Source organism: Arachis ipaensis, chromosome B9 (assembly GCF_059453495.1).
Source record: "Arachis ipaensis isolate K30076 ecotype BB chromosome B9, ASM5945349v1, whole genome shotgun sequence".
Taxonomy (NCBI): domain Eukaryota; kingdom Viridiplantae; phylum Streptophyta; class Magnoliopsida; order Fabales; family Fabaceae; genus Arachis; species Arachis ipaensis.
The window spans coordinates 15309904-15324505 of record NC_142444.1 but is presented as its reverse complement, the minus strand read 5'-3'; the positions used below and the strand labels follow the sequence as shown (position 1 = coordinate 15324505).

General features: G+C 30.3%; 1 protein-coding gene across 1 annotated transcript; it reads right to left on the bottom strand.

Moving 5' to 3' along the window:
- Positions 1-2181: 2181 nt before the first annotated feature.
- Positions 2182-6699, bottom strand: LOC107615146 (ER lumen protein-retaining receptor-like). Its single transcript, XM_088500208.1, has 6 exons — positions 6303-6699; positions 5393-5604; positions 3971-4111; positions 3802-3882; positions 2786-2913; positions 2182-2327 (listed from the first exon to the last, which is right to left on the bottom strand). The coding sequence occupies exons 1-6, from the start codon at positions 6526-6528 to the stop codon at positions 2288-2290; spliced, it is 828 nt and encodes a 275-aa protein (XP_088356334.1). The 5' UTR covers positions 6529-6699; the 3' UTR covers positions 2182-2287.
- Between the last annotated feature and the right edge of the window lie 7903 nt (positions 6700-14602).

Sequence of the window (14602 nt, the reverse complement as noted above, 5' to 3'; positions counted from 1 at the left end):
TAATAAGATAAATATGGAGTTACGATTAAATGGCTAAGCAAAGTTACTAGGGGTGAGCACGGGTCGGTTTGGTTCGGGTTCAAGATAAAATTAGAACCGAATCGATAAAAAAGTAATTGGTTTGGTTTGGTTCGGATTTGCATTTTTTTGTTCTTGTACCCGAACCAAACCAAACCGATTAAGAGCGGATTGGTTCGGTTCGGGTAGCGGGTATCCGATGACTTTGAAATTCATAAAAAAAAAAAAATCAAATTGGCAAATTTTTATCTTAAAAATTCAAGAAATACAATAAACATGTAACATCAACAGAAATAATGCAAACATATTAAATACCAAATACATTAAAAATTAAACTCATCAAAATCCAAACATATTAATAGTAAATAATCTTGTCTAATGAAAATATAAAAGTGCAATAAAAATATTAGAAGTTAAATACAAAAGTCTAGTGAATAATCTTTGAAAGAAGCTAAAACTAAAACACATTAAAATCTAAACATTAGTGAGATAGGATTAGGGTTATGAGTTAGAAAACACATAAAAAGTCATATATATATATATATATTATTTAATTAATTATGATCGGGTATACGGGTTGGTTCGGGTTCTGCGCCCCCAAAACCGATACCCGAACCAATCATCAGCAAATGTCATTGGTTTGGTTCGGGTTGGACCCGATTACCCGTCGGTTCCAGAACCAATTTGATTGGTTTGGTTCGGGTTCGGGTGGGTAATCAGGTACCCGCTACCCGTGCTCACCCCTAAAAGTTACATCCGATGTTATCTGTTATTAAAGATATCTATTGTATCGATCTGTTCGTTATATTATAATAATAATTCCTCCTGGATTATGATAAGAAGAGTGCTAGGGGTTTGCAAGTTGTGTTTTGTAGTTATCAATTAGTTATTATTAGTATTTTTAATAGTGTGAAATTATATTCAATAGTATGGGATTGTTCATTTTTTTTTATGGTTAAATGCTAATCAAATTTTAATAAAGATGTTGGTCCCTAGACTTTCTCTTCATTACTTTTTTTTGTGTTTTTGTAGTACAAAAATTTTAGTTGGAAAACACAAATATATTGATATACAAAAATTTGTACAGAACACAAACTTATTAATATAGTATAAAATTTTTTATATATAGCACATAAATTTTTGCTACGAATATATTTTATTAGTTGAGTGAGTTAGTGTTTTAAGTAAGTTGTCTTTTAAAAATTTTTATGCTACACACTAAAGTTTGTGTTTGCACCAAGATTTTTATGATGTACACCAAAATTTATGTGTTGTGTGTATTTTGTTAATTGAGTGTCAATATTTTAGATATATAGTCTTTCAAAAATTTATGTACTGAGCGATATTTTATTAGTTGGGTGTCAATGGCATGTGATTCTTTAAAAATTTGTATTGTATACTAAAATTTATGTGTTGTACATCAAAATTTGTGTGTTCTAATTTTTTGAACATATATATAAAAAAAAAAAGATAAAAACAACAAAGATGATGACGATAAAAATAAAAAAGGATGAGTAGAAAAAAAAAAAGTTAAACAATAACGACAATAAAACAGTAGTGACAACAGCGACAATAGTAGTGACCGTAGCAAGGACAGCGACAATAATAATAACATTGAAAAAAAAGTGCATAAAAAATAGCTCCCGATGTACAAAAGAAAAAAAAAGCGTGCAATAACTTAATTGAAAATTTAGTTTAAAAAACGGTTAGACACCTAACTTTACTTCGTTTTATATTCCATTAAATCTAAATCATTTATATATTGGTTCTATAAGTATTCTTAGACTAAACAATGTATTTAAAAAATCTAAAAATTTTAGATATTCTTATGTCAAGTTATCTCATCCTAAGTTTAATTACTATTGGATGAAAGTACAGATATATAAAGAATAAGATATTTAGTTCAAGGATTTTATCACCGATTGTGATTAATGGTGATTGGTGGCTTGGTGCCATCAAAGACTCAAAGTTAGAAAGTCAGTGATTTGAAAGACTGGGTTCAAATCCTCAAGGCCAATATTTTAGAGGGATATTTACTAATTACCTTTAGGAAAAACTACTTACTTGGTTCTTAAAAGAATAAAATATTAATAACTTATAACACTCAAAATATTTGTATGCATTTTACATAAAATGTGTAAAATCATTTTATATATCCCTCAGAACATATATTGTAACATAAAAATAGGAAAAGCATATGTATCAACAACTGATCTTAAGTTTGGTGTGTTCTTAAATCTAAACACACTATAAATCTGTAACTCAGGCCTTAAATTGGCATTTTCCTCAAAAGTTGGCCTTGTTTGAAGCTGGAAAAGGGAGCAAAAATTGAACAAATATTGTAACTCATATAGAATCTAATTAGAAACAGTAATAAATGGGGAAAAAAAATTAAGGTTTAATTATTCTGTCGGTTTTTATAGTTTCATCGAATTTTCAATTAGTGCTTTATTCTTTTTCTTTTCAATTAGGTCCCTATACTATATCAGTTTTTGTAACTAAGCTACTACCATGACAAAAACGTTGAAATTAACTGAATATTCTGTTAAACTATACAAAATATTCAGTCAAGTATTAGACATATTCGTTTTATTTAACGGAATATTCAGTTAATTCCAGTGTTTTTATCACGGTAGGAACTTAGTTATATACAAAATATGATATGGTATAAGGACTCAATCGAAAAAAAAAGGTATAGAGACCTAATTGAAAATTCAGTAAAACTATAGAGACTAATAGAATAATTAAACAAAAAATTAATATATACCTTTTTATGTAATAGTAACAAAAATCAGCCAAGATAAACGATTGTACCATTTCTGCTAGAAAGGCTGTCAAGAACCAAATATTGCCACTACCTAGCAAAAATAGATATGATCCTCGAGTCTTATAGATCTGCAAAAGAACATGAAAACACCGGAATCTTCTAAATAATAATAATAATAATAATAATAATAATAATAATAATAATAATAATAATAATAATAATAATAATAATAATAATAATAATAATAATAATAACCTGTGGTTGAACCTGTAATTAAAAAAATTGATTTACTGATTTACACTATTCAATAATCTTTAATATATGATGAATTTTATTAATTGAATAGTTGAATTCTAATATCTCATTATGTAGAATAATCTAATAAAATTTTATAAAATTTGAAATTAATTTGATATATCATCACAATACTTTATTTTTGCGTAAATTATAGACGGTCTTAAAAAATGCAAGTGAATATGACTAATGAATTATATATCTCTTGATGTATGTTTTTTTTTTTTTTTCTAATTTTGATAAGCTTTATTATCAAGATAATATGACTTGATTCTACGGTTGGAATGATAAAGTTTATTATGCATAAGAAATTATTCGATGTGTAAATTAGCAAAATTTATACTTAATGTGGACAAATCCCTTCATGTGGTATATATATAAACATATACATTATAATTAAATCAATATATAGACGCTACATATATAGTTTTATTTGTTTAACATATTTATATTTCTTCTCCTTTGTTGATTTAGGCTCCTATAATTTTTTTAGTCGTATATATGTCATATTTTATTAATTTAATTTAAAAAAAATTAATTTTATAACATGATATCAGAATTTATACACAGAAAAATCTAAAATTTGATTCTTGTTATTTAAAATATATATATATATATATATATATAAAAGAACTGTATAAAAATTTTACCTAAAAAAATATGTTACATATATAATCATTCACGTTACGTACTAATCAACTCAATTCACAATTTTATCTCACCTGAATTATCCATTGAGCCAATGCCAAGAATCTTGAAATACCAAGCGAAAACACATAATATCCTGTAAATGTTTCTACCATCTAGAAGCAAACAAGGATTACCATAGTCTCAAAAATGGTTAAACTAAAATTTATTCAATTTGTTGTAGTGTAATATGTGAGGACTAACCTTTGCATTTTGCATGAAACGAAGTTGAGGAAAAACTGAAATGGCTTCCAAGTACACACAGAATGCCCAAAGGGTGTTGGTGAAAGAAAAATCACTTGAACGCGGGTGGATTATTATAGCAAGGATTGCACAACTCACCACCTAGTATATTATCAATATATAGTATATGTTATTAATTATTCAATAGCTCTAGTACGTGTTCACCCCAAACAAAATGAAAATCTTAAATCACAATGAGTTGTATATAATAAAAACTAATACCAGAATTATGGGTACGCCTTTTTTTTTTAATTAAAAATATACTAGAGACAACTATTCTAATGTTCAAAGGAACTATGGTAAACAACAAACACAAGGAACAAACGAATAGGCCAATTCTTGTTTTGACTTATGTATAAATCATGTATATATTTCCATAACTTTTTTCCGTGTTTAAATAAAATAATATGCCAATTCTAATGATGCTTTGTTCTTTTATGTCGAATTTGTCAAAATTTACCTATTATATGATTTTGGAGAGAAAGCTGATAATGTAAAATCCATTAATTTATGGACAATTTCGGTAAATTTCATCGGCATTGTAAACAATGCCAAAAGAATATTGCTTGTCTAGGACAACTGTGCAACACTTTTAAACATAAAACCAGGGGAAAAGAAATTACTCTCGTTCGAAGGATTAATAGTCAAATTAATTTCTAAAAAATAAGATATTTTTTAAATTTGTTTTTAAAAGATTTTTTTAATTAAATTGGTCCTTCAAAGATTATGAATTAATCATGTGTCTTTCAATTACTCCACTCACAATTTTTGTCAACCAATAATGAGTGAAATGTTAACTAATAACATATATGACACATAACATGCTCAATTAGATGTTGACTAAATATGTCGTTTACACCTATCAATTTAGTCACTAAGTCATATTAGGAATAAAATTTTTGTAATTGAGAAAAATGACTAATATAAATTAATAAATTTTCATAAATATATTTGGTCAATATCCAATTAGACCTATCAGATATTATATATGTTATCAATTAACGTTTTATAACATCAATTTTTGAAAAAAAATTATTAATGGAGTGACTGGAGAACAAATATGATTAATTTGCAATCTTTGAATGATCAATTTAATTGAAAAAATTTGAATGTCTTATCTTTCAGAAACTAATTTGACTATTAACTCCCTCATTTTAGTTTTTCATAGTATCCCACAGCTTGGCGAAATTCGAACCTGTAACACTTATTTAAACATACTACTAAATCAACTCAACTTAGTTCCAGAAATTACTCTCATAATATTGCTTGTCTAGAGAATTTGATGATAACATAAATCTTATAGTATTCATAAATTAAACTATGAGTGTTCTATGTAAATCACATAATATATTCACATTAACAAAAGAAAATTAAAGGTATTACCATAAAAGGCACTCGTACAGTGTCAAGCTCTTTAATATAGGAGGACTTCAATTTGAACCTTATCTTCCATATTGTGAGTAATGTTGACAAGAGAAATACCAAGTCTAGCATAATGTACATGTAGATGCCAACAACATTTCTCAACAACATGCCACAAATTAATCTTCCTGATAGGTACAAAGCTGTGATCTCTTGGGTTTTAAGTGATAAACCTGAAAATGCCAAATCAAACTTTTTTTTTTTAATTTTTCCCCTTTTAATTCCTTAGGGTGTATTTGGAACCAAAAAATTTTACAATTGAATTGTAAATCAAACAATGTGTTTGGAATAAATGACATAACATGAGAATTGAATTGATAATTTGAAAATTATTTTTTTATTTGATTTGTATATTAATAAGAATTGATTGAGTTGAGCCCAGAATTTTATATCTTCATCTATTTTTCAATTATATTAATTACAATCCTCTACTGAGAAAATATTCAATTTGGTTATCCTGAAATTACATTCGAGTCTTAATTTAGTTTTTGAAGTTTCAATTGTCTCAATTTAGTTCCTAATCTTTTCAGTTAACTCTCTGACGGAGACCACGCAAGACTAATGTGATTAAAATTTAAAAAATTTAGACATTAAATTGAGACAATTAAAATTTCAAGATCTAAATTGAGGTTCGAATGTAACTTCAATAACTAAAGTGAATATTTTTTCATCCTCTACTACTATCGAAACGATCTGGGTTTAAGTTCTATGAAATCTTATAAAAAAAATTGGAAGATTGGAGATTAAATTAACTTAATTCTTATTTTGATATTATTTATAATTAGCATTTAGAATATTACACCAAAAAACATGAAAAGTTAAAATATGAAAACCCATAATTGAGGAATATGAAATATAAAATGTATCATACCAGAGCAAGTTTTCTTGGTGAAGAGCTTGTATAAGAGGACAATAGTCCCAGCAAGATGAACAGCTTCAGCGACTATGAAGAAATATTCATGATCTTTGATGGTAAAACCTAGAGCCACCAAAGCACAAAGCACAACCAATGTTCCCAAAAAGATTTTAACTTTGATAGATAACTTCATCAACCATCCAAATAAAATGTTCATTTCGGATCCCCTCTTTTTCCCCATTCTAATCAAAACTTGCCTACGCTCTATTTATTTGTGTATTCTTCAATTCTCTTTTCACACATAAACATAACAATTTGTGTAAGAATGGTTTAGTTTTAGGGAGTGATACAAATAAGAATGATAAATGATGAAGAGAAAGAGCTTTTTAGGAGATACCCAAATTACCAAATAGAGCATATATTAAAGAGACTGTCAAATGTAATTGGTGCCTTTTTGCAAGGAAAATATAATATTTTCTTTTGAATATAAAGGAAAATATCTTCCTTCAATAAATGCAAACAAATTAATTGATTCTCTTTAAACGAATTTGACTAATTGGTTAATTTTGCTAAGTATAAATTAACTATTATTTTATTTAATAGATATTTAAATTTTATAATGAAATTAAGGATATTGAAGATATCAAATAATAATATAATTATTTAAAAGAAAAAAAATATTTTTCATAAATAATAGTTAAATGTAATTTTATGCATAAATAATTTTACTATAAATATGATACGTGATAGAATTTAATAATATCGTTTAATTTATGTATCCAATTTTATCTAATGAGATAAAATTTTGTTATTGTTAAAATAATTAAATGTAATTAGATATCGTCAGGGAACTTTTTTTCTCATACGGAAAATTGTCTATGACTCTATGCATATGCATATGTACTGTATGAGAATGGTTATCATAGTTCATCTTAAACGCTCGCTCATCATAAATAAACAATGAACAAAAATTAAATTAAAAAATAATGCTGAAAAGTGTTTAGTCAATGAGAATTGAGAATAGTCAACTTCAAAATAAGTTTGGTAAGTAAGTATTAAAACTTTGTACTTTTCAATTTATATTATCAATGCATTGCATTGCCATTCAATACATAAAAAACATTTGAAAATATAATAATATTAAATTAAATTAAATGTCACTTATAAAAATTGAAACACTACCATTTTAAATTTTTAATCACTTTATTTAAATTCTATATTTATATTATCCTCTATTTCCTTTTGCTTAAATAATAAACCCAAAATACTTAAATTGTGTTATTTTATTTATTATATTTATTACTACATATTTTTTAATTTTAATAGTCAAACCAACGCTTATTAAAAAAAATATTATAGAATGCCTTACTAAATGCTTGTTTTAGAATTTATTTTGTATTTGGAGTTGAAAGATTTGACTGAATTTAATTATAATTAACAAGAATATATGATAAAATACGTAAACAAATTAACTATTATATATTTATATATTTTGTATTTTGTCGATTTTTTTTTTAAAGATAGTAGGTTATATTTCATTAATTATTGAAAAATGAAATACAAAGATGTCCAAAAGCAGGACAGCATAATAAAAGGTGAGAATTTTTCAAAAACACTACACTGAATGTATTCATCCAACGGTGCGTGGTCGAAAAACGAAGAAAAATCTTAAAGAAGAAAGAATAATAAATCAAATTGAATGCAACTAAGAGCTTGCCTCATGGAGATGACGACCTAAACTGGGAGTTCTTTAGATTTCACGGAGCAACTTGACAGAACTTGTTAGAATGGCAGACGACATTGAAGTAGAACCTTCAAAAATCAACTGGTTGCGAGCTTTCCAGCAAATCCAGCAAATGATGGCAAGCAATTGAGGATTACGGTCAGCATTCTTCAAAGGGTTAAGCATCTCTATTGATGCAGTCCACCATGTCCAAAAGTCGTTAGGACTCTGAGGGGGAAGACAGTCACGAAGATAACTCTGAGACCATACATCTTTAATTCTAGAGCAATCGATCAAACAATGAGTGACTGTTTCGGTTGCTTCATGACAGCAGGGGCATATTGGTGATATAGATGGGATGCGGTGATAAATCTGAGCAAGCACCGGAAGCCGGCCATGGAGAGCTTTCCAGATAAATAGCTTAATTTTGTGAGGCAAGTTCAACTTCCATAGATCAATCCACGGCTTTTTCTGCTGCATATAATTAGGGCATAGCTCCAGAGACGGATGGTAAAATAAATAGTCAATTCTGTAACCTGAAGCTGTATCATATTGCTTGGATTTGTTCAAATCCCATTGCAATTTGTCCCTAATCTGTTGAATTTTAACTGACAAAATCCTGTTTGCAACGTCTTTGAAAAATAATTCTTGAATGAGATTCTGATTCCAATTCCTATCTTCAGTAATTAGATCTTTAACTTTTGGAACCAACTCAGAAATAGCCTGACTATTTGGCATGTCAGAAATCATTAAAGGATACGGATGAGGTAGCCAAGGATCTTCAAAGGTTCGGATATTCTCTCCAGTACCCACAGCCCAATTAAGACCTTTTTCAACAATCTTTCGGCCTTCCAGTATGCTCCTCCATCCCCAAGAAGGTAAGACTCCAATTTCTGCCATTATAGAATTACCATTGCTAAAGTATTTACCTCTTAGGATTTTGGATAATAAGGAAGTAGGCTATGTTACGAGTCGCCAAAACTGTTTGCCTAAAAGCGCCAGATTTTGGATTCTGAGATCTTTAAATCCAATGCCTCCTTCTTTTCGTGGGCGAGTCATAGTGTCCCAGCTAATCCAAGCCATCCGCCTTTCAGAACCTTTTTGTCCCCACTAGAACTAAGAAAGTAGAGAGTGAATTTCCAAAATTAAACCATCAGGCAACTTGAAGCAAGACAATGTATAAATAGGAATAGCTTCTCCCACTGCTTTAAGCAATACGTGTCTACCACCTGAGGATAGAGGATTGCGCTTCCACCTTGGATTCTTTTCCGAACCTTTTCTTTGATCATACTAAAAGAAGCATTTTTCGATTTAGAGACTGTAGAAGACAAACCAAGGTATTTATCTTGAGCCCCAATATGATTAATATTCATAGAGTTAGCCAGTAGTGTACGAGTAGTGGAGGGAGTGTTGTGGCTAAAGAATACAGCAGATTTATTAAGATTTACCCTCTGGCCACTGATGCTTTCATAAGAATTCAATAAATGCAGGATATTTGAACATGCTTCAGGATTAGCCTTACAGAATAAGATGGAATCATCAGCAAAGAGGAGGCGGTTGACCTTGGGACATCGCCTATGTATCTGAAGACCCTGAATTAGTTTGTTTTGTTCTACCTTGTGTAGCAAGATGGAGAGACCTTCTGCACAGAAAAGAAAAAAATAGGGAGATAGAGGATCTCCTTGTTGAATACCTCTATTTGGTTTGAAGAAACCATAAGGTTGTCCTTCCACAATAATAGAATAAGAAACAGTTGTCACTAATTCTCGAATCCACATGATCCACCGCGAGTCAAAACCAAACTTCTCCAATATAAACCAAAGAAAGTGCCATTCCACCCTATCATATGCCTTACTCATATCTAATTTTAGCGCCATTTTATTTTCGAGTCCCCTTTTTTAGTTCTCCAAGTAATGCATACACTCGTGAGCAATTAGGATATTATCAGAGATTAATCTGCCTTTAATAAAAGTACTATGCGTAGGGCTAATTAGTCTATTCATCATATTCTGAAGTCTATGTTCAAATACTTTGGAGATAATCTTGTAAAAGACTGAAGATAGGCTTATTGGTCTTACCTGAGTCATATCTTTAGCATCAGAAATCTTGGGAATAAGACAGATCTGAGTGTGGTTAAAACCCTTCAAAATTCTGCCACCCTGAAAAGAAGCTCTTAACTGCTCGAAACATATCACCACTAAGTATATTCCAGAAGCTTTAAAAAAATTTTGCTGTCATACCATCGTCTCCTGGAGCACTTTGAGGATGAATGCTAAATGTTGCATGTTTCACTTCCTCCATAATCACTGGTTTTTGAAGCCTACGGTTCATGTGAGCTGTAACCTTAGGTTCAAAATCAGTAAACAGAGGTTCAGGGTTCTCATGACAAGTGGAGGAAAAGATATCCATGAAATAAGATTCAGCCACAGAAGCAATACCAGTATTTGAAGTAGCCACTTTACCATCACTGCTAGTTAGTTGCCAAATTCTATTCCTTCGGGTTCGATTTCTAAATTTCTGATGGAAGAAAGCTGTATTCTGATCACCGGATTTGAGCCATTTGACTCTAGACTTATCTTTCCAATAAGATTCCTCATTTTGCAATGCTTTTTCAAGTTTGTCCTCTATTTCTGAAATGATATCACCTCCATGAATTCCTGCTAAACGAAGTTCCTCTAATTCAGACTGTAGTAAATCAATCTCCACCTTCGAATTAGATCTGTGTTCTTGCTGCCATCTGACAATCTTATGCCGACAACGCTTTATTTTTTGAGCTAGGATATACATGGCTGAACCATCAATCTGTTCATGCCAAACCTCTCTAACAATCTGCCTTATTTCATCATTGGAACACCATCTTTCTTGGAATTTGAATCGGCATTTAGAACTCTCAGTTCTCGGATTAGAGTCTAAGAGAAGAGGGGAGTGATCCGAGCCTGATTCTGACAGTCTAAGAACCGTTGCATTGGGATAGAGTTGCTGCCAATCAACTCCTACCAGGAATCGGTCCAGTCTTTCCTGTATCAACTCATCACCCCTCTGTCTATTCGACCAAGTGAATGGTCTTCCGACCATACCAATATCAATCAGAGAATTATCATCAATAAAACTGTTAAAGGTTTCAATAGAAGAAGGAGATTTAGCACCCCCACCTGCTTTCTCCAATTGATTAGAAATGGCATTAAAATCACCTATTAACACAACCTTACCATCGAACTGTTGGGTGACTAAAGTTAATTCAGCAAACTGAGCCATTCTATGTTGATCATTTGAACTGAGATAAACACCTAGAACACCATAGGGATCATTAGAACCAACTGTCAGAATTGATGCCGTAATGAAGAATCTACCATGCTGTAAAATCTGAACAGTGCAACCATCCCTCCATGCCATTGCCAAACCCCCTGATAATCCATCCGGATCCACAATAAACCATTCCTTGAAACCACAAGATCTTAGTTTTTCTTCAATTTGTCGAGATTGATTTTTTGTGGATTGTCAGGGGCCTCCCCAAATCCCGACAATTTCACGAGAGCAGTTTCATATTTCTTTGAGTGCCACTTGAAGGCTGGTACCCTCCACTGTCATAGCATCAGAGACAATATCATTGAGACAAATTTTCTTTGAAATATCTTCAGTACCATTACCTCCACTCCTCCGTTTGAAACCTATCACAGACTTTCTGGCAAGTTGTTTCAGGTTTGGCTTTTTGTTCTCCTTTTTAAGCTTTGATATGACGTTGTTATTATGTTGGACATTATTCATGGGATAGGATATCTCCAATAAAGCATTAGAAGAATAATTAGTATCAGTAGCCCTACCTGTGTTTTCTGATTCACCCTCATTTTCTGCTCTAGAACCCGAATTGGCAGTAATTTTTTCATTATTCTCTTTTTTCTGATCATCTTGCACACTCATATTTGAGAAACTATCAAAAAGCCAAGCAGGTGGAGATTTTTTCTTCGGTTGAGCTGGAATAGAACCATCCCGAGGTTGATTAGGATTGAAGGAAGCTCTATTTTCAGTTAAACGCCTACCGACTTGATCTGCCTTAAGCCATTCACCAACTCTATCTTCCTTGATATTGTTTTGGGCAGAATCATCAATAAAACATTGGCAATTCTTAGATTCATGCCCCAATTTTATACAATAAGTACATAACACACCTATACGTTCATAGCGTACTCCAATTTCCAGCATTTTTTTATTAGGATCAAGCAATTTCAGTATATCCCTCACTCTTTTATCACCGTTCAGTTCCACTTTAGCCTTCACTATGCGTGTATCTTTGCCTCTAATTTCAAATAGAGCAACATCTTCAATTTGACCAAGTCTCCCACCCAATTTTTGGCCAACCTCAAGTGTTTTGTATTGTTCAGGCAATCTCCAAAATTGTGTCCATACAGAAAAAGAAGAGATGTGATTATCCTCCATGTTTATTGACTGCTTCCATCTGCGAACATGAATAACAAAACTCTTAAATAACCAAGGTGAACCCCTCTTAATTCGAGTCACATTAGAGTCATTCTCAAAGAAAAATTGAAACTGGTTCCTGGATTTTTCGACTACTCTAATCCTTCTGGTTTATTCCATATTGCATAGAGAGCTCCTTCCATGGTACCTACGGAAAAGATCCGATCTGAGAAAATTCTTCCGGACAGACTCCGTGTACATGCTTGAATTCCTTCAGAAACATCTTTATAAGCTAAAACGATCAAGTCATCCTCCTGATCACTATCAATTATATGAGGGTTCTGATTCTCTAATTTGTTACTTATGGTGTAGAGAAAAACAGAATTGGTATTTAATGATTTCAGAGAGAAATAAGATATATGGAATGAGTGAATTAGAAAATGGAATGAGTTAAAAGAGGAATGAATTGGGAGAGAAAATGGAAATTAGGGAACTAAATGAAAAAGAAATTAAGAGAAGAAAGTAGAAGAAAATGAAAAAGATTTTGACGAAGAAAAGACAAAGAAAGGTGTAACCATGAAGACGGCGCAATAAAACCCTAGCAAAGCATGAACAAACTCATGGGGCGCTAGATGAGGAGTACGTACTCCTGCGTATTTTGTTGAATTTTATTAGTCACTAATTTTGTCGGTAACATCTACATTCGTCATTAATCTATAAATATCTGTTGCACAAATTTATTGATAATATGAAAGATTCTAACACTATATTACCAAATTAAGCCTAATTAATAGTATTTTTGAAACACATAAAAAAAATACTTTAAAGTTATTTTATATTTATTAGAATTAAAAATATCTAATATATAATCTCATATATATATATATATTCATATTTATTCTTATTTTTTATTATGTTTATATCTATTAAAATTGTTTTATTTTATTAAATATAATTATTATAACTTGTATTTATTAAAAAATTATTTTATTTTGATTTATCAAATATGACTGTTATAACTTTAGAAAACTATTTTCCAAAACTTATTTTAATATATAAACTATTTTTAGAAAGTAAAATACTTTATGTGATTTGAGACTTGCTACAATATAAGTCTATACAAGTCAGTCCAAACTCAACAAAAATAACTCTTAATTTAAAGAGCGTGTAAACACGCGTTTTTTCAACTTTGAATAGCGCGAAATTAGAAACGGTTCTTCTTCAACATTTATATTTCACGTTCTTCCTCCTGCTCTTCTCCTTCTTCTTCTTCTCCTTCTTCTTTGCATTCCTCCTCATTTTTCTTCGCGTTTTCATCCTCATCGTGGTTCTTTTTATTGTTGCTATTGTTGCTGAATTTTTTTCCTCGTCCTCTTTCTATTGATTTTGCAACATTATATATTTTTTCTTCATTGTTTGATTTTTTCTTCCAAGAAGAATTATAAGAAAACGAAATAAGAAGATGAGGAAGAAGAAGCAGTAGAAGATGAGAAGGAAGAAGAGGAAGAGTTTTGAATTATTTAGAACTTATCAGAATAAAAATGCACCCAAATATCTTTGTGTTACACCCAAATATCTTTGTGTTACACCCAAATATCTTTGTGTTACACTCAAATTTGCTGTAAATACAGAAAAATATTTTCTCTAATGCTGTATTTTTTCTTCTTCTTCTTCTTTTCCTTATTTCTTTCTTTCTTTTAGTTAAATGAATGTAAGTTTATCCTCTTTCAAGTAATTTTGTAGCATTATGTATTTCTTCTTATTCTTTGTTTGATTTTTTTGTTTTTATTCTTGTTAAGAGAGTAAAATAAGAAGAAACTTGAGAAGGTAAAACAAAAAGAAAAAGATGAATAAGAAAAAAAGAAAAAGAAGATGGTGATGATAATTAAAAAAAAAGCAGTAGAAGATGAAGAGAGGAGGAAGGAGAAGAGTTTTGAATTATGCAGTACTTATTAGAATAAAAATATACCCAAATATCTTTGTGTTACACCCAAATATCTTCGTATTACACCAAAATTTGTTGCAAATACAAAAAAATATTTTCTCTAATACTGCATTTTTTCTTATTTCGTTCTTTCTTTTAGTTAAATGAATGTAAGTTCATCCTCTTCCAAGTAATTTTGCAGCATTATGTGTTTCTTTTTCTTCTTTGTTTGATTTTATTGTTTTTATTCTTGTT